The 21,340-nt window shown below is 42.7% G+C and overlaps 1 protein-coding gene across 5 annotated transcripts in view; it reads right to left on the bottom strand.

Annotated features, from left to right (window-relative positions):
* Nucleotides 1-21,340, bottom strand: part of Elp1 (elongator acetyltransferase complex subunit 1) — a 65,889-nt gene that overhangs the window by 8,736 nt on the left and 35,813 nt on the right. For all 5 annotated transcript variants that reach the window (XM_052717143.1, XM_052717140.1, XM_052717142.1 and 2 more), the window contains exons 23-32: nucleotides 20,696-20,833; nucleotides 20,506-20,591; nucleotides 19,773-19,921; nucleotides 18,275-18,398; nucleotides 17,039-17,136; nucleotides 14,971-15,172; nucleotides 12,955-13,016; nucleotides 3,252-3,314; nucleotides 2,655-2,715; nucleotides 505-618 (exon numbers count right to left, since the gene is read on the bottom strand). In XM_052717143.1, the coding sequence (XP_052573103.1) occupies nucleotides 505-618; nucleotides 2,655-2,715; nucleotides 3,252-3,314; nucleotides 12,955-13,016; nucleotides 14,971-15,172; nucleotides 17,039-17,136; nucleotides 18,275-18,398; nucleotides 19,773-19,921; nucleotides 20,506-20,591; nucleotides 20,696-20,833 (1,097 nt within the window). The remainder of the gene's footprint in view (nucleotides 1-504; nucleotides 619-2,654; nucleotides 2,716-3,251; nucleotides 3,315-12,954; nucleotides 13,017-14,970; nucleotides 15,173-17,038; nucleotides 17,137-18,274; nucleotides 18,399-19,772; nucleotides 19,922-20,505; nucleotides 20,592-20,695; nucleotides 20,834-21,340) is intronic.

The raw sequence follows: 21,340 nt of genomic DNA, 5'->3' as shown, positions 1-21,340 counted from the left end.
ACTGAAGACATCACTGCTCTGGTTGGATGGGTAAAGGTGGGACTACTTGGTTTTCTGCCTGGCTCTGGCCCTAAGCACTTCTCCAACACAGACTTTCTGCAATGTGGAGTTTCAGGCAGCTACGCCACAGCAAGAAAACAACTAGAGTAGTCTGTCCCTACTCAGCAACTCGTGTGGAGGTTTAACCCTCAGCGGGACATGATGAAAGCAAGAGCTCCGTGACATTCAGTCCTGCGTCCTGCTTCTTGTGGGTCTGTGCAGCGAGACTGGTGTCGTCCTCACTGTCTTACACATGTACCTCTTGTCAGCCTGCTTTTCTGAAACAATGCCTTCCCTAAATGTCACACATATGTTGGCACCAATACTCTTCTACCTCCCAAACCATGAGCCCAAACAATCCCTTTCTCGTTATAAACTGACACAGGCCAGCAGCACAGACAAGGTGCACGGTGCCCATCTCCCACACACCACCACAGTCTCAACGGGCTTCTCAGAGGCACTCACCCACATGCACCCATGGTGCTTGTTTCTTGAGTTCTCGAACTACCAGCAAACGTTTTTTATGGCGAATGAATGTGTCTGTCTGCGAGTCCAGAAAGGCCATGTAATTTTTATGGGCTGAGGATGCAGAATGAAAAATACCTTGAGCATGATTTTTAAGCAAAGAGAAAATAAAACTTAAGTGAAGGGGGTGTGATGAAGGCAGCTTAAAATTCAACAGCAACAAAAAATGTATCCAGGTCTACCAACCAAGATTTTTTCATTCCATTAATGAGTTGGAGATACCAAATCTCAGAGTTCATCAATACTGTTGGGAACACGAAGGTCCTTGTACCCACAGACCCTCCAGGGAAACCAGAAATGTTAAGCACTCAGGATTGTCTTTGCAATGGAAAAGATATAAAACCTGTTCTTCCATCCAGAAAGTTAGGAACTGGAGGTGATGAATAGCCCAGAGATCTGTGTTATCTGTTAGGTTAGGCTGTATCAAGCTTTCCCAACCAGGACCAGAGGTGGCTAGTAATTAATCTAAATGACCCTTACATTACTTGTATAGCCAGGGGCTCCCCAAGCTTCCACAACCAGGACTAGAGGTGGCTAATAGCACAAATGACTCCTACACTAGCTGTATGACCAAGACCAGGCCAGAGCCTTCCTTAGGCTCTGAAGCTAATACAAATAGCCCATCTCCAGAACCTATCTTCTTGGAAGAAATGACATGTACCCCGAGGAGAACTTTGATGTAATTATGGGCACTAGGGATTGCATACCAGGAAATTTTCCCCCAAATTATATTGTGTTTAAACACTGGCAATAGAGCACCTGGCATCAGACTCCCTGAAATCAATCTGAACCGAGTTTTCAGTCTCACCTCTTCGTGGATCGCTGTCTGCCCTGACACCTGCAGAGACCCCCTCACAATACCATCCCAGAATACTCAACCACGAAATTTACAAAATCCTATCAGTGAAGACTTGATAAAAGAAAAGAGCAGACAAAGGGGGTAGGCAGGAGGGTGCTAACCAAGGCGGGATGGGGGGAGCCTAACCCATGGAAATGGCTGTGGTGTGGAAGAAGGGCTTCTAGTGACTCGGAAACTACTGTCCAGGGGAAAAAGCACTAGCAGAATAAAAGGAAACACAACTAAATTCAACTCTCCGAGGGCACAGAAACCAGGCTCCTGCGGAAGAATTATCAGCACCCCAGCTGCTGTCAATGGTGAGAACTGCCCCGATGATGGCGCAGGGTCAGGGAGGCTGCTTTCTATACTCAGTCTGGATGACTACAGCAAACAGTGCAAAAGTACCCACAGCTCTAATCAGAACAGCGACGGGGAAACAGACAGGTTGAGAACGTGAGTGCACACAAACATCACTCACCAGGCAGCCCTGCTTAAAACTGCAGCAAAGCCAACAGCAACTCCCTAAGACTTGGAGGTGAAATTGATGCTCTTCCCTACTTTGCTCTTAAGGGGCCCCAGAGAACTGAACATTCTGCAGCTGTTAGTTAATTTTTCTGTTTTCTAGAGCCATGTACTTTATTTGCAGAAAGTGTTATCTTATCTTAAAAACTTTCAAGCCTACATGAGAGCTTGTCCTAGGCAAAAGAACACACCATTCTCCATCTATGTTTACCCATAAATAACACTGTACTCTGTCTTTCCTGTTTCTCTATAAATGTGTGTGATTGTGTCCACACATACACCCTGCAACTTCTGTAGAATGTGAAATTAAATTGCAGGTGGGCACTTATCTTAATAAATAATAACAGGAATAAAATACAGGGATGTCACCACTGATAAACTACTACTACATAATACAGTGCATATCCAAGTTTATTAACTATCACAAGCACAAAGACTTCCCACAACTACCACTACCAACATGTGACCCACCTCAGTGCCAGCAGCCTTCAGGTAGAGGCAGGCTACTGAGGCCAAAAGTTTGCTCTAGCAAGGGACACTAAGATATCACAGCTTTCAATACTCAAATCTCTTCAATGTCATCATTTAACAGCTTAACATATTCTTAAAAACTATGATGGAGTGAGCAGAACATATTAAAATGCAGTAATATAAAGAGCCCTGTCCTATCCATCTCTTCTCCCTTTCTCCTTAATTCTAAAAGAGAATACCACCCAGATGTAATCCTCACCTTCTAAAATGGAAGGCTTTATGCTGGTTTCTATAATATCCAATCTGCCATACTTGTATACCTAAGAGGGAAATAAATGCAGTATTTTAAGGCAAGAATACTTCTACCCAATAGAGAGTTAAGACAGAAACCATTGCTAGAGGGGACAGGACATTTTCCTGAGAAGCAGGCTTCCTAAGAGTTGCCAAGGAAATTCAACTCATTTTAACAACAGCAGTATGCTGCATATGAAGGCCCAATTCCAAACATTAACAAGGATAGGTTATTACTATCATTATTATTTATTTTCTTTTGAGACAGGGTTTCTCTGTGTAGCCCTGGTTGTCCTGGAACTCACTCTTTAGACCAGGCTGGCATCGAACTCAGAGATCCACCTTCCTGTCTTGCAAGTGCTGGGAATTAAGGTATGCGCCACTGACGCCCAGCTAAGGCCAGGTTTTTAAATGGCTTTTTAGACGCCGATTATCCTCAGGACTGGGAAGCTGAGCCCTTTCTACTTAATGTCACTTACTCAGAAGACAAGGAGTTCCAAGTGACCCCCAGCTGCCCTCTCCCTCAGCACCCAGCATAGCAGAAGCGTTTCAGAACTTCTCTTACCAGTCTCAGAGCTTCTTCCCAGGCAGCTCCCTCCAGCAGCTGGAGCACAGCCTCTTCATAATCCTGACAAGGGAAGAGTGAGGAAGAACACAGGTGAACGCAGCAGCCTCAGAAGCCGCCACACAGAGCCCCTCCACCTTCCCAGGCAGCCTCAGCCCGCACAGCTCCAGTTCTCAGCCTCTTTCCTGTCCAAATATCTACTGGATACTAACCTCCAAAAATACTGGCATAAAAGACAAAGGGGGGTGAATCTTCTGAATGATCACAAAACACAAGGCAAGCAAGTTTTCTTTCTATCCTTGAACATCAAAGTCATAAGACAAGCCTGTCAAAAATGGCTCTTTCTCCAGATTCACTGCCAGACTTAACTGAAAACAAGACTATACCCTGAAAAATATGGTGAACTAAACAGTAATTTCCTAGTTGGCTCGTTTCTTGTTGAATTACAGTTCTTCACATAGTCTAAGACATTATCAAATAATTAAACCATTATCAAATAAATACTCTGAAAATACTTTCTTCCACTCTCTAAGCTGTCCTTGTACATTCTTGATAACTCTTCATTTATATGGAATCCCATTTACAGGTTTCGGTTTTAGTTGCTGGTCTGTTGGTGTCAGATCTAAGAAAGCACTGCCAAGGTATTGGCATGGCTACCCCTCTCTTCCCGAAGCATTTTATGGTTTCAACTCTTGAGATTAGGTTGTTAATATATTTTGAGCGCCTTCGAAATTTTTTTTTTTAATTTTTAATTTTTATTTTCAAGACAGAGTGTCTCTGTGTAGCCCTGGCTGTCCTGGAACTCACTCTGCAGATCAGGCTGTCCTTGAACTCAAGAGCTCCACCTGCCTCTGTTTCCCAGGGGCTGGGATTAAAGGCCTGTGCCACCACTGCCTAGCAGCTTCAAGATTCTTACAGCTCAAAAAATACCAAATAAAAATTCACATTTTTAGCTTCTCTTGAAAGAGAAGAAGCAGGAAACATATTTTTGTGTCGTTTAAAAATTTCCTAGTTACAATATCTGTAAAGTTAGAATGTTCTTAAGAAGAAGGGGGAGCAATGGGAAATGCCCTCGTCGGGATCCTTGCTTTAGTTTGTGACTGGTATTTACTGTAAATCCCAGAGCAAGCGTCAGAACACTTAATAACCAACAGTGGAGACAAGAGAGATTCATGAGAAATGCTGAGCGTGGACAGGAGCCATAGCTCAACGGACAAAAAACTCAACCTAAGAATGAAACTGCAAAGAGATGAATCAAAGCAAGAGAAAAACACGCCCCAGTTGTAAAAAAGCTGGAAGGGCTGTATTCCCAACACACAAAGTCAACTTCAGAATCAAGTACTTAAGGAATTTTAACAGAAATAAAAAGGAATAGCATCTGTCATGACCATAAGCAGGCATCTACCTCCATCAGAGCTTGACAATGCAGGAAGCAAACACTTGCAGAATGAAAGAACAGGTAAAAACACTGGAAATTTAAACAGACGTTTTCCTCCCAGCAACTCAGAGTATTAAGAGAATCGATAAGGACACAAAAAGCCAGAACAGCACAGTCAACTGACCATCCCAATGTAACTAAGAGAACATCACACCATGAACACACACAACTTTTAAAAGAGACCATATTTTGGACTATCAAATGCTTATTTTTTAAAGTATCTAATCAAAACAGAAAGTAGAAATCAGTAAGAGATGGCTCAAAAAATATCTGTGAGTTAAATAACACATTTTGGAACACTCACAGGTCAATGAAGAAATCACAAGGAAAATTAGAAAACAGAGGCTCAACACACAACAAGTTGCACAAAGTAACTAAAACAATGACACTATTAATATTTGCTTAGGCTAGAAAGGAAGGGGGTGGGAGAGATGGCTCAGTCGTTAAGGGTGCTTCTCCAATCATAAGGACCGGCAAGCGGTGCATTCCCACAAACACATAGACTAGAGGTCAGAGTGGGTAGAGATGGGAGGAGCCCCCATGCTGGCTTCCAACCTAGCTAAGATGTGAACTCCAGGTTCAGGTATAGGTCCTGCCTCAAAGGAATAGCCAGAGTGACTGAGGTCACCCAATGCTCTTTTCTGGCCTTGACAAGTACCCAAGCATACACACATGTGCATAAACTCACACAAAAACATACATGCAAAAAAAAACCAAAACAAATAAACAAAAAACTAGAAAAGGAAAGTAAGTCTGAAACCACCAGTGATTTTAAGGTCCAAGTTAAGCACCATCAGATTTTTTGCCCATGGATGGTAAAGCAAGTGCCACAGTCCATGGCATATTACAGCAGATGGCAATTAACAATTCAGATGTCGACCCGCCAGATGAATAACTCTGATGGAGGAACCGGCAAGCAAGGCTTACGGGGCCACAGACTCTGACCACTGGGTGCTTCTGTCTGCAATTTCACACGTGCAAGAACAGCTGTGGAGTCTCCCCATCACCACGCACTTTCATGTAGTGTATACATGTAATCTCATGATTCCATCTCAAGCTTATGGGTATTTATTCTGTGCACTGTCTAAAGATGATTTCTCCCTAAGCTATATAATTTTGATGAACAGAAATAATACTAGGATATTTTTCATAGCTCAGGCTGATATAGGAAAATCACAGTATTCTCAGCTACAAAGAAAGCTTTTACATAATTAGCTTATTTAAGACCTCAGAGCAAATTCAAAGTAGACTAGTTGCCCCTGCAAATGAACTGCACAAGGACAGATTCCCAGGTGTCTGGTTGTTGATCCAAGATCAGGGAAAAAGCAACTTTGGTGCCAATTCTTCATTTGCAAAACTCTGGCTGATAACATTATAGACGTAACTCCCTGCACAAATTTTAACTGTCTGTACGAACTCCTGGCCTTGGTTTTATGATGTAGGACTCAGGGATCAGCCAACTGTTTATGTTTAAGGTCACTGTCCCTCAAGAAAGTGCAGAGCAATTGAGTGTTATGTTCCTCCTGCCTGCTTACCAGGGGGTTTGGCTGATAGCCAAGCATTGTCATGGTTACAGTCAGATGAACATTCCAAGTCCAAGAGAATTTTCTCATGTGTTATCAGAATGGCTCTGCTTCTTGTATACTTAAGAATTGCAATGTGACCCTCAAAATGTAACTCATATATTGTCTAGAGTTTTCTATTGGAGAAAAGATTTTTTCAAGAGTACGTAAAACAGAAAGTTACCATCAGAACGCATGTGCTTCTTTCCCTATCCCTCAGATAGAAAAGTTTAGTTCTCGCTGACATTTTTTGCATTTGGTGCAGTCTTGGAGCAGGCTCTCTAAAGACTGCGATACAATAGTTGTCTGCTATAGATGGCTGACTTGTGTGGCAAACTGTTATGGAGCCACAGATAACATATACCTGGTACAGGCAGGCCCAGGTGTATAAGTGAAGTGCATCTCAGTGGAAACATAAATTTGTTCCAGATCTTCTCACTAAACTCTCTACCCTCTTAGGCCAGTTTTATTCACTGATCTTTCAACTCAATCACACAACATACCTTCTCTCTCTTTTTAAATTTTTTATTACTTACTTTTATCTGTATGGGTGTTTGCCTGCATGTATATTTGTATAACATGTGCGTGCCTGGTGCCCATGGAGACTAGAAGAGGGCATAGAATCCTCTGGAACTGGAGCTATAGACGGCTGTTAATTGACACATGGGTAAGCCATCTCTCCAGCTACTGCCCCACCCCAGCAGTTTCTTATAGTATCTACTGAAATACAAGTTCTCATCTTTCACTCCTAACCCATCCTGACACATCCTAACAACACAATTACGTCGTAAGTCAGTGTGATAGTATAGTGTGAGAGTTATCCTTGATGATCACCTTGCCTGAATCTGGACTCAACTAGGACATAAGCTGCTGGCATACCTGTGAGATTTTCTTGATCAGATTACCTAAAGTAGGAAGACCCTAAACGTGGGTGGCACTTCTGATGGTAGCACAGACTAAAGAAAAGTAGGAGAAAGCTTTTTGTTCTGCTGGTGAGTTCATCCACCACTGTGGGATGTCTTTTTGTATGCTGTGAATATGTGTTGCTCTAATTGGTTGATAAATAAAGCTGTTTTGGCCTATGACAAAAAAGCTTGCAGCCAGGCGGGAAATTTAAGCAGAAATATAGAGAGAAGGGCAAAGTCAGGAGACGCCAGCCCGCTGCCCAAGGAGAAACAAGATGCCTGCAGATCTATAACACCATGGCCATGTGGCAACACATAGATTAACAGAAATGGGTTGAGTTATAAGAGCTAGCTAGCAAGAAGCCTGACCTAGAGGCTATACAGTTTGTAAGTAATATAAGCCTCTATGTGTTTACACTTGGGATCAAGTGGCTGCGGGACGCAGGTGGAAGACATTTGTCCTGACCGTAGGGCCAGGCAGAACCAGAGAAACTTCTGGTTACATTTGGTGCCCAACGTGGAGCAAGAATTTCCACCCAAAACCCGGGAAAGCTTTAAAAGAAGATTCTAATATGGAGCTAAAAACAGCTTCCTAGTTGTGTCTCTGAGGCAAGCCCTGATACAGAGATGCCTTGGCCTGGGGGCTTGAGCTACAGAATGGCAGGTTTGCAGCATGTGGGCTTGACCTACATCATGGTCGATTCCCACCATGGTATACAGAAGTGTCTCCAAGTCCTGCAGTGTACTGCATGGTGAATTTAGCTTTTGCTAGTACAGACAAAAAACAAAACCAAACAAACAAAAAACAGGATTTCTGAGCTACACACTGCTGGATGGAGGCATAAACCCACTGCTTCCAAGACCCGGTAGTGAGCATGGATCCCAGAGTGGATGGTAAACGTGGGAAGCTAAGGGGGTCGGAGTCAACAGCCAAAGTCACCACGCAGCTTAACAGTTTAAAATCTCTCCTGGTAAGGGAAGAAAAATAGATTCATAGTAAGACAGATTCAGATGGAATAAAATGGTTTACAGTGTATGTAAAAATGTACATAGGTTTGGAAGAGAGAGGAAAAGGAGTACATGCAGTTATGTAAAGAAAAAGATAGTTTTAAAAAAGTTTTTAAAGAGATAGTAAAATATAAAAGTTAAGGCACATAAAGATAAAAATTACACAAAGAATCTGGATACTACATATTATTATACCGTCTTTGAGATTTTTAACTGTAGAGAGACATTTGATTGTAGGGGCTACTCAGTTAAACCAATATGTATTATTTTAAAGGTATATTGAATTTAAAATTGGTGTCTAAAGATACGCTGCTTTGGAAAAGAGGTTCTGATTTTGTTTCCACAGAAAAACCTGTGGACTGATCAACCAAGACCCTCAGAAAGGTCGACACAGTCTGACAGACTACTATAGCCAAGATTTAATTATAAATCTTGATTTTCTCAGGATCTGCATAAGACTGCCAGTGCCCCCAACCAGCAGGAAGTAGTATAAAAAGCTATGCTCAAATTCCCAAAATATTGCTTATAAAAGTTTATTTTTATTTAAAGGGGGTTGATTATAAATGTAATATATTTCTAAAGAAGAAAAGGGGATAATAGAGATATAAGAGGATTAAAGGGTAGATTATTGAATCTACTTCTAAAGAGCAACAACTTGTTTAAAATGTTTTACATTGCTGTGGATTTTAGTTTATTGATACAAATTTAAAGTTAATTTTATTATACTGTATATATATTTATGTTTAAGGTTTTATATTTATGCAACTCATTTAAAATTATAATGTATAATTAAGAAATACAGAGGCTGGAGAGATGGCTCAGAGGTTAAGAGCACTGACCGCTCTTCCAGAGGTCCTGAGTTCAATTCCCGGCACCCACATAGTGGCTCACAACCATCTGTAATGAGATCTGGTGCCTTCTGGTGTACAAGGATACATGCAGGCAGAATGTTGTATACATAATAAATAAATAATTCTAAAAAAAAAAAAAAGAAATACAGATTAATAATTAGTCATCTATGATAATCAAACTTATAGTCATGTTAGTTTTTTAGGTATACAAAATATATTTCAATTAGATAGGTAATCTTCAAACACTTCAAAGACCTACAGAATATGGCGTTTAAAATGTTTTAAGAACTTAGACTTTTCTGGACAGTGGGACATGTCTGCTCCTGGCAGCACCAATTATTTCAAAGATGATGATGAGCATTGAAGAAACTCATTGTGGAGTTTGCTTTCTTTGTGGCAAAAGTTAGCCACTGGGCAAAAACGTGTCCTTACATCTACTGTTTGACAGGATGTTATACAGACTGGACATGCAGGACCCATGGTAAAGTGACCGCTAAACTTTGTCTAAACAGGGCAAGATGGTCCTTCAGGTTCCTGCTTCACAGAAGAAACTGCCAGACATTCTGCAGGACACAGGGAGAAGCAACTAATAAACTTTGCCAATAAGTAAGACAATCTTTCAAATTTCCTGCTTCACTAAAAAGTCTGCCAGAGACTCCAGGCCTGTAGGCTGAAGATAGATGCCCCAATGTTACAGAGGAACTTTGGATGACTGTCCAGGCAGCCAGATGTCTCTGTCATTTCTAGAATTATGGGAGTTCTTGCAATGCACTTCTTGTTTGCTCAGGTAATATTATATCCTTCTGGGGTCTTTGATCAAGTTGAAGACTAGATAGTTATAATTCATTTTCCTTAGTCATGATAAAAGATAAATTAGATCTTTAGACTCACAAATACAGGATGATAGAATATTATCTTTAATTTTGCCAAATTCCTGCTTGATAACTGTTCTATTATATATAATTTTACTATGTTAAAGTTAAAACCTCCCTTTTTGATTAGACAGAAAAGGGAAAGTGCTGTGGGATGTCTTTCTGTATGCTGTGAATATGTGTTGCTCTGATTGGTTGATAAAGCTGTTTTGGCCTATGGCAAGAAAGGTTACAGCCAGGTGGGAAATCCAATCAGAGATAAAGAGAGAAGAAGGGCAAAGTCAGAGAGATGCCAGACCACCGCCCAAGGAGCAACAAGATGCCCGCAGACCTGTAATACTATGGCCATGTGACAACACATAGATTAATAGAAATGGGTTGCGTTAAGTTATAGGAGCTAGCCAGCAAGAAGCTTGACCCACAGGCCATACAGTTTGTAATATATGCTTCTGTATGTTTACTTGGGACCAAGTGGCTGCGGGACACGGGTGGGAGAGATTCATCCTGACCTTAGGGCAGGGCAGGACCACAGAAACTTCTAGCTACAATCCACCTTGTTGCTACCGCAACATTCCATTCCTTCACTGCTATCAGAACCTAGACCTTGGGCTTCCAGCGTGAACTGAAGACCAGCGCCTCTTCAGGAAGCCTCTAGACCTTCAGTGCTCCCTGCCCTGTGGACTGAGCAGTTAGTGGTTCTCACCCTCTCCAGTATGAAGACCACTATTGTTAACTACCCAGATGGTACTGAGGAAGGTCACCTAGTGTCCCTTCCTTTTAATATATATGAATTCTATTTGTTCTGTCTCTCTAAGGAAGACTAATACAACCAGTGGCAATTGTAAAACTCTCACAAACCAGGTGTGGTGGCTTACGCTTGTAATTCCAGCACTTTGGAGTTAGAGGCAGAAGAATCAGGAGTTCAAGAACAGCGTAGCCTATGCTGAGACCCTGTTTCAAAAAGATAAAACAGTAATAATCATAAAAATAATAATAGTGCCACTTTCCTCATAAGCCTGCAACCTTTGTTCCCTGGGACCCATGGTAAAAAGAGAGAAGCACCCCCTGAAAGCTGTCCTAGGCCAAATAAGTACAAGTGTACATGTATGCGTGTTTGCATGCACACACATAAAAACAAACAAAACAAAAAAAACTTTCGCTTACAAAAGGCCAAAACTGTGCACAGTAGCAATACTTGGTGTCTACTGTGTGCCTCTGTCCTAACAGCCTGTGGTCAGGGTCCGTACAGCTTCAGTACTGACCTAGTAACTTCTGGAATTCTACCACAACCTCACATAGCCACATACAATCTGCTGTAACACAGGAAACCTCCAAGTTGCCTTGGTTAAAAAGAACTGTGTGGTGATTATTTGGTTTGTGATCTAACAAATAAAGCTTGCCTGAAAATCAAAGTGCAGAACTAAGCCACTAGTTAGCCACAGAGGCTACACAATGGTGGCCGACATCTTTAATCCCAGCACTCAGGAGGCAGAGGCAGTTGAATCTCTTTTGAGTTCAAGGCCACCCTGGGCTACACAAGATTGATCCAGTCTAAAAGAGAAACAGAACCATGCAGTAGTGGCACACACCCTTGACCCCAACCCTTTAATTCCAGCATTAGGGAGGTGGAGAAGGGAAGTGATATGGCTGGGTGAAAAGAGGAATATAAAGTGGGAGGAGACAGAAGCTCAGCTCCCATTCAGTCTGAGGTTTCATAGACACAGGATCTCACCCCCTTTTCAGGCTGAGGATTTGGTAGAGGTAAGAAATCTTTCTAGTGGCTGGCTGGTCTGTGTCTCTGATTTTTCAGCATTTACCCTGGTATCTGGCTCTGGGTTCTTACTATTAAGACCAATTAGGATTCGCGCTACTGTTTTTAAAAGAAAAATAAAGTACAAAAGAGTGGCCACTGCTTAGTGGCCTGTTGTGGAATATTATTTTAAGATGTGTTACATTCGTTTATGCTGAATGCAACTAAGCAAATGTTCCACAGCATAAATGATGCAAAGTTGTGTTGCATTCTTTTATGTTGCATTTGTTTAATTCTGTGAAGCTGTGTTACTTTGCTTGCCTAAAACACCTGATTGGTCTAATAAACAGCTGAACGGTCAATAGCTAGGCAGGAATGAATAGGTGGGGCTGGCAGGCAGAGAAAATAAATAGAAGGAGAAAAAGAGAGAAAAGAGGTCAAAGAATGAGAAAAGGAGGAAATAAAGACTCCAGGGGCCAGCCACACAGCCAGAAACAGAATAAGAAAAAAAGAAAAGATACATAGAAATAGAGAAAGGTAAAAGCCCAGGACAAAAAGATAGACAAGATAATTTAAAGTTAAGAAAAGCTGGCAAGAAACAAGCCAAGCTAAGACTAGCCATTTATAAAAAAAAGAATAAACCTTTGTGTGTGATTTATTTGGGAGCTGGGTGGCGGGCCCCCCAAAAGAGTCAAAGAGTAAAAAACAACCAACAACAGTGGCCTATCTTCTAATGGCCCTTGCTCACTGCTTCTGCTTTGGCAAAGTTAACACAGGAAGCTGAATGTGCTTTCCAGAGTCAGGTCACTAGCACACACTGTAGCAGAGCTCTCTAGTACTCTATCCACAGTCTATAATTATAGGCTAAAAATGTGTATCAGAAGTGCATAGGATCCCAAGCACTTGAGGCTTTTCTTTTGAGATTTTAGAATATTTGCACACACACAATGCATTATCTTGGGGGACAGAAAGAAAGTCTAAGTAAGACATTCATGTGTGTTCCTTACACATGACTCATATCCAAAACAATCTTGCAATTTGAATACACCCTGTCACATGTGGACAGGAACAGGATTTTAGCTCTGTGTCATCCTATCAGTTTTCAAAACTGCAGATTTTGAGGTTTTTCAGATTTGGATATAGGATGAGCAGTCTGTACTTCTGAGACACACTGGACTAAGATTTTCAAGTCAAATCAGACCTTTAGAACCAACAGCACCTCAAGATCTAACCATTACCATGGTTCCTTCAGTTTCACCATTAGTAGGTCCAGGCAAGTCCTTTCTTGTTAATGTGGGGTGACAGGGAAGAGCTCACCTGGGCATACTGCTCCAGGACTATGGCTGCCTCACTGTGTTTCCTCTGCTCAACCAGCCTTCCTGCAAAGACAGCAACAAGCACTTGACAGCAAATGGAGACTGGCTTCCACTTCTGTCCCTAAGATGCACCCAACTATAAGCTTCTGAGTTTCTCTGAGGACAGCAGGTGTATTACACTAACATGAAGCACACACACACCCCAACCCACCCCATCCACAGTTTCACTGTATATCCTAGGTGGCCATCCTGAAGCCGAAATCACCCGCTGTGACCTCCTGGGATGACAGAGGTATGCTACCCTGCCTAGTAAAGGACTCTAAATTAATCACAGGATTTGAAAAATCACATTTAGCCAAAATTAGCTTAAAAAAAAAAATGCTTCCAAAGGCATGCATCTGGGCAACTAACTTGGTATCTCTCACTAACACATTTCTTCCTCTGGCAAGAAAGAACTGTGATTCTCTGGGTGGGTACTAGATGGAGGTAGCTGGTACTATTGGCAGTCATTCAGTCCTTAGCTCCTACAATCACTCTAGCTGGAAAAACCAGATTACAATAGGCACACAAAACCCCAGTGTTAGTAAGAGGCTGGGAGGTTCATCTGTTCCATCCTATCCCCACTCCAGGACAATTACTAATGAAAAAAGGCTACTAGTGAAGTGGTTACATTTTTTCCACCTTTGTTGGCTTGTGTAAATTGCCTAAATTAAATGTGTATACAAAGTAACTGTACTGTATACGGTGGTTTGAATAAGAATGTCCCCCATAGGCTAGTATATTTGAATGCTTAGGGACTGGCACTATTAGGAGGTGTGGCCTTGTTGGAGGAAGTGTGCCACCGGGAGTAGGCTTTGGGGTTTCAAAAGCCCAAGCCAGTTATGCCTGCAGATACAGATGTAGAACTCTCAGCTACCATCTCTACCTCATGCTGCCATGCTCCCTGCCATGAGGATAATGGACTAAATCTCTGAAACTGTATGTAAGCCCCAGTTAAACCTTTCCTTTACAAGAGCTGCTGTGGTCATGGTGTCTCTTCACAGTAATAGAACAGTGACTAAGACACTGTGCAACAATGACTTTTAAAGAGCCTAGCTCATGACCTCTGCACCTTCTGCCAATGAACATCTGCAACAACTATGCATATTCTACCGATAAGACATAATGAATGGAAAGCTAAACTATAAGAAGGGGACAGACACACACACACACACACACACACACACACACACACACACACACACCCTACCTATAAGTTTGGAGGCTTGTTTCAGAACTGCTCTTGAGATCATTGACAATGTATACAAGACTTTGTTAAAGAATGCTTTGGTTTGAATTATCTCTTGTCCCTAAAACTCATGTTGGAGAACAGAAAAGAGAAAAAGAAATACCAGCATTTCTTAATCTTAAGCACTACAGAAACCAGAAACCTACTTGCTTTTCACAGGGTTCTTAACCTCTGTTCTACTCTCAGAAGTACTAGCCTTGCCCCCACATCAGGAACTTCCTCAATTCCAGCCACTAAGCTGCCTCTACTTTTTGTTTCTGCATCTGGTCTTGTCCACACCAGTCCTGGCAACTATTATGGTTTATAACCATATATTGGCTACACCACAATAGCTCCATCCAAAACTTCATTTTTATCTTCTTGAAAGGCCAAATAAGCCACACTGTTAGGTGTGACCATAATGTCTCAGTGTCAGTGAATAATATGGACTGGTTAGCACAGTGTAACTTTGAGGCCATTTGCAGGCACAATTTCCTGTCTTAAGAGACTGCAAAGCAACATAATAGATCTACCAGTACCCAGGTCAGAGAAATAAATTGCTTTTTTTAATATGCCAACACATTTGGAGGTGTTTGTGGGACTGTTGTTCTATTTAAAAGAATGTTCTAAGTAAGTCTGACCAGAATGAGCCTGTCTCAAGGAAGGTTGCCCTAAACTTATTTACAGAATTACCAAACAAAGCAATAAGCGCGAACCTTTTGCAGAGTGAACACAAAGTGGCCTGCTTACCTGCCAGAGTCCTAGCAAAGCCCACCATCTCGCTTTCGGTCAGGTGAAGCTGGGAAGCCATACAGAGAGCTTGCTGCCAGTTGCCGCAAGCCAAAAACGCTGAGAGCGCCTTCTGGTGGGCCCCACATCGGGCGAACACAAGGCCCGCTGGCTCATACAGCTGCTCTTGCATCAGGTGCTCGCCATACGTAACACTGACCGCCTGCAACAAGACAGCGAGATGTGGTGAGGAAATGTGATAGTACTTTCTTTACAGTTCCAACGGAGGCTACTTCAGTTGGCACACTGGAGCGTCTTCCTTTTTCTACTCAAAACCTTACTAAAGATGTAAGATTTATTCACTCAACATATACTGAGTACCTACATATGCATGATTTTAGATGTTGGGAATAACAGTGACACATACAGACACATAAAATAAACAAACAACTAACTAAATATCAAAACAAAAACAACAGCAGTACATTTAAGCCTTTGTGCTACATAGAATGAACTTAACTAACACAGCATGGCCTATAATAAGTGGTAGAGGAAGATAAAATGCCCGAGAATGCTGGGTATGCCGCCACCTTTGAAGGCTACAAGGAAATGAAGCTATGTGAAGAGTCAGACGAGAACAGGTAAGGCCCAAGGGCTGTGTGGCAAGAATGAGCAAGGTAGATTTGGAGAGTAATGAGGTTAGTGTTGCTGGAGCTGGGGGAAGATGAGAAAACAAGAACTGCCGGGCAGCCATATGCTAAACCCTGCACTGCCACGGCTGGGGTGAAGCAGAGACACAGGAATACGACACACAGTCCCTTCCCTTCTGCAGGCCACAGCCCAGCAGAGACAGAGCACTACATCGTCAGTTTATCTGACCCCTAGTCTAAGGATGGTTTTCAAGGGAGACTAGGAAATTCTATGGACAGGTGGACTCAGGAAAGAACACAGTAGAAGGCTGGCAGGTCATGAGATAGCACATCTCGGGCACAAGCTACAGGTAACTGAACATACAAATGCCAGAAAGTGGTGCTAAAGAGGTTGGCATGTGAGGCTAGAGAGCTATCTCGGAGGTCAAGAGCACTTGCTGCTCTTACAGAGATCCCAGGTTCAGATCCCAACACACATTATCAGGCAGCTGGCAACTGCCTGTAACTCCACTTTCAGGGGAGCCAACACTCTCTTCCGGCCTCTGTGGGCACCTGTAGAACCTGGTGCATATACAGAGAAGCACACACATACATAAGAATAATGATAATGACAGCAGTAATAGTAATAAACAGCTAGCAGGAGCTCTATCACAGAGACACATATGATGGCCAATCTTGGTTGTCAAAACACCTGGGAAGAGGGAACTCAGTTGAGGAATTGCCTCCATCAGAGTGCCGGTGGCTATGTCTGTGGGGGCGTTTTCTTGTTTTCTAACCGATGTAGAAGGAACCCGCTCACTATGAGCAGGGTCATCGCTGGGCATGTCAGCATGGGCTGTGTGAGTCGGAGGCTGAACAAGGGCCACCGAGCACACCAGCAAGCAGCATTCCTCCTCGGTTTCTGCCAAGGTCCGTCCTCCCTTTCTTCCTCGGGCTGCTTCTGGCCAGGGTTTGACCACAGCATAGAAAGTAAATGAGAAGAGCATGCATGCACTCTGCAGACAGATGGACATGGTGATGACAGCGGCATGGCCGAGTACAACAGTGAGGAATGGATGGCCCCTGGTGGTCACAAAGCCTGCCTCAGCACCCCAGGCATGCCACTCTGCAGCTCTGACACTTCTGCAAGTTGTGGCCCCATCTGTAAACTGGGCACAACCCCCTATCAGGGGATAAGGATGACCATGTAACACATTTAACTTAGAAGCAAAGTACCTGGTACATTAGAAAACCTAAAGAGATAAACAAAGAAAGATCCCAAACTCCTGAAATACTGTTGCCCTTGCTAACTTTTCCTAACAAGTTCAAGAGGAGACTGACTGGATATAGGACAAACATTGAAGCCAAGGACAGTGTTTGGACTCAACATGTCCTCACTTTCCAACTAATTCCCAAAGTAAAATCAGATGACCTCATTTCACATTTTACCCACCACATACCTGGTACTGCAGTGATTCTGGGTGATATAACTTCAGAGCTTCCTTATACAAGTTTTTATCTTTTATCAAATTTAAGCATTCTGTGAAATGCTCAGGTCCTGTAAAGGTAAGATTTACACAAACACAGGTATAACACTTTGGAAGTATAACAGCTTTCACTTACGCCTATGTTTCCTAAGCAACATTTTGTATGTGTGCTTATGTGCTCATGTGTGAGCATGCATGTAGAGGCCAGAGGACAACCTGAGGTCTTGTTCCTCATGTCCTCAGCTGACAGTCCTCAGAAGACACTGTCCACCTTGGTTTTTGAGACAGGGTCTCTCGCTGTCCAGAGCTTGTCAGGTAAGCTAGGCTGGTTGGCCAATGAGAGCCTGGGATCTTCCTGTCCACCTTCCTAGAGCTGAGATTACAAGCATACGCCATTAAACCAGGCTTTTCCATGAGGGTTTTATGGAATGAACTCAGGTCCTCCTGCTTACAAAGCAAGCACTGTACTGCCTGAGGCATCGCTCTAGCCTCCTCCCAACCATGAGCCTTTACAGTCTCTACAACTTCATCTAAAGAACAGCTTCAAATTGAAATTCTGGTGAGCATCACTCTGCATTCTGAGGGAAAAGAAAATCCACTTGGATAGGGTTACTCTAGGAACTCTTGCTACACTCTGTTGCTCAATATTTCCTCACGCTCCTCCACAGGAACACCTGGGAGCTGATTAAATGCTCCCCTCAGGCCTCACTCCCATCTAGCTGAATCAGAATCTCCATGGAAGAAGGAGATGAATGTACGCTTAACAAGCACCACAGGTGTCCTCAGTGACAAGTCACAACTGTTCCAGCACAGGACAGGGGCGGTGAGGAGGAGCCCACAAGGTGCTGCTGTGGTTCTGCAAACCGCTCACTATAGGCAAGCAGGGGTCTGTTTCCATTCCATACTGACAAACATTATGAAATGGGATTATCCAGTAGTTCTGACAGAGGCACTGAAGTAAATTTAGGAAGTGTTCAATCCTACCCCAGAAAGAACCTGTTCTCAGCAAGGGTACCCCCAGCTCATGAAGAGAGACCTGCTTTACCCTCAACCTTTCAGGGCACAAGACAAAATAAGGTGAACAGGCAACAACCAAGTTTTCCGGAGTGGAAACTGAAACCCATCTGTCTAGGATAACCTTGTATCTTATAGATTGCCTAGTTCCAAAGAAGCCTTGAAGCAGTAATAAACACTATCCCCCATACTTACCACAATTGCTGAGGTGCCCAATGGCCTTTTCGTATCGTTTCAAGTACTTATCTATGGTGAACCGCTGGTAATGAGTTTCCATTTTCTTAAGTGCATTAAGAAATGGAAGATATTCCTTAGGATCCTAGAAAAAAGAGTTACCTGTGATAGTTATGTAAGACAATAAACATAGGAGAACATAATTCTAAATGTGTATTACACTCATGTATCAATTATATATAATACATCAAGTCAAATCAAATTTTGGGAAAAATGCTTTCATATTTGAGAGTTATTAGTTAAAATTTGAAATAGTAATCATGAACCTCAACTCCTTCATGGGCTGATATGGAAACAAGCCTGTAATCTGGAAGACAGTCAACAATGACCCTAAGTCCCTCCTAACGAGCCAGGCCTGGCTCTCGAGACCTCCTGTGACACGGCATACGTGCAGATTATGAAGAGCCCACATCACAGCAAAGGCACAGTGTACTGAGTTGGATGCAAACCTATGAGGGCCTGCAATGTCCTGCTCTGCACCATGCCTAGGAAGCGGGTTTTTCTTCCTGAAGAGCAGCTTCCTGGCTAGGGACACAGGCTAGTGCACGCAGAAGGATGCTGAGTCAGATCCCCAGAACCCACCCACATAAAAAGCCAGGCCTGGTGGCATGAGCCTGTTATTCTGGCACTAGGGAAGGGGACATAGATCCCTGAGGCCTAATGGCCAGTCAGCCAACCTACTCTACTTAGTGAGTTCCAGGTCAAGAGAGATCCTCTCTCAAAAAGAAAAGTGTCTGCACATAGAAATATACAGAGAATGGAGCTTAGGAACACTAGCTGGAGTGTTGTGGAATATTAGTTTAAGATGTGTTACATTCGTTTATGCTGTGGAATATGTTTAATGATGCAAAGATGTGCTGCATTCTTTTATGTTGCATTTGTTTAACTCTGTAAAGCTGTGTTTCTTTGCCTGTCTAAAACACCTGATTGGTCAAATAAAGAGCAGAATGGCCAACTGATTGGTCAAATAAAGAGCTGAATGGCCAATAGTAGGCAGGAGAGAGAAACAGGCAGGACTGACTTACAGAGAGAATGAATAAGAGGGGAAATCTAGGGAAGAGAGCAAGAAGTGAGAAAAGGAGAAGAGGACACCAGGTGCCAGCCACACAGCCAGCAACAGAGTAAGAAGGAAAGAAAGACAGAGAATAAAGAAAGGCAAAAAGCCCAGAGGCAAAATGTAATGAAAGAGAAACTGGGTAATTTAACTTAGAAAAGCTGGCTAGAAACAAGTCAAGCTAAGGCCAGACATTCATAAGTAAGAGTAAGTCTCTATGTATTTATTTGGGAGCTCGGTGGCAGGCCCTCAAATAATAAAAAACCCAACTACACTGTGGAGACCCAAATCGGTATCCACTCATAGCATTAGAAAAAGTATTGCTCTCTAAAGAGCAGGGTCCTACACTAGTACGATTATATAAGTAAATTTCAAAATGGTGTAAAAAGTATGAACTCTACATACCTTTTGTGACTTCTCAGCTACCATAAGGACTAAATCAAAGTCATAGGTCCCAAGAGAATGATCATATAATTCATTGACATCTACCAGGAGTAGTAGGTACTTCAAGGCCTCCTCTGTACTCACAGACTCAGCAACAGAGGGATCATTTCCTGTTGGTGGTTAAGAAAAGACAGGCTGGAGCCGGGCGGTGGTGGCGCACGCCTTTAATCCCAGCACTCGGGAGGCAGAGGCAGGCGGATCTCTGTGAGTTCGAGGCCAGCCTGGTCTACAGAGCGAGATCCAGGAAAGGCGCAAAGCTACACAGAGAAACCCTGTCTCGAAAAACCAAAAAAAGAAAAGAAAAGACAGGCTGGAGGTGGAGCACAGTCAAGTGACATCTAGCACACATGAAGCCCTAGGTTTGATCCCCAGGCCATATAAAACCAGGTGTGCTCCTGTTATCTCAGTAATCAGAAGGTGCAGGAAGGAGGATCAGAAACTCAAGGTCATCTGTAGCTACATGGTGAGTTTGAGGACAGAATGGGCTACATGAGACCTTGCATATATATGACAGACTGGGAGACAAGATGAACATATGCTTTTGACTCATTCATAAATGCTTTACACCCAAAATTTTTACATTTGAAAATGGTGACCAAAAAGCCACATGTTAATTCTGTGGAGTGCAATGACACAGCAATGGTCACCAGCAGAACAATGACTGCCAAACAAGTGTCTGTGTGCAGGTCTCTACCTTGAAGTTCGTGTACCTTCTGCAGCACAATTTCCAGTTCCGGGGGCGTTTTCTTCACATGAGATGTGAGTATCGACAGGCAGTACCTGAGGTAGTAAGTGAAACACCAGAATGATAGGAAGAATAAACTAGACAAAGCCATCTCCACATCCTGTTATTCCAAAGATGCCAACAATAAAATAGTACCCACTTGTGAGGATTGATGCTCTCCATGGCTACTCTCATAGCATCACAAATAAGGTCAACTTTCTTCCTATCAGGATCCCTGGACGTCTGGACACCCTTGGAAACCGGTGGAGGGTACATAGTCTTTGTGACATCTTCTTCCCTAAGAACCAAAGGTATGAATAGGTCACTTACCAAACAGTCTGGTGATCCAACTACTAACATATATCAGGCAGGCTTGTGAGACAATAAAGAAAAAGGACCTAGAAAGTTATTCAAGTAGTGAGTAATCAAACATATCCACAAAAGGCTTATTCAATAATGTGCCAGGCGGTGGTGGCACACGCCTTTAATCCCAGCACTTGGGAGGCAGAGGCAGGCGGTTCTCTGTGAGTTCGAGGCCAGCCTGGGCTACCAAGTGAGTTCCAGGAAAAGGCACAAAGCTACACAGAGAAACCCTATCTCGAAAAACAAAAACAAAAACAATAATGTTCATAATTTTGCTCACATTAACCTAAAGCAGGGTACAACCAAGGTGTCCAGGTAACCAGAGAATGAAGAAAGGGTAGTATAATTTAACACATCAGTATACTATTAAGCAATTAAAAATGAATGAACCAGTGATGCATGCAAAAACATGGCTGAGCTCAACTCTGAAAGTGAAAACAGC

This window comes from Peromyscus californicus, unplaced genomic scaffold (genome assembly GCF_007827085.1).
Source record: "Peromyscus californicus insignis strain IS unplaced genomic scaffold, ASM782708v3 Scaffold_5__1_contigs__length_169319896, whole genome shotgun sequence".
NCBI classification, from domain to species: domain Eukaryota; kingdom Metazoa; phylum Chordata; class Mammalia; order Rodentia; family Cricetidae; genus Peromyscus; species Peromyscus californicus.
The sequence above is the reverse complement of the archived record's forward strand: the minus strand, read 5'-3'. Positions and strand labels throughout refer to the sequence as shown.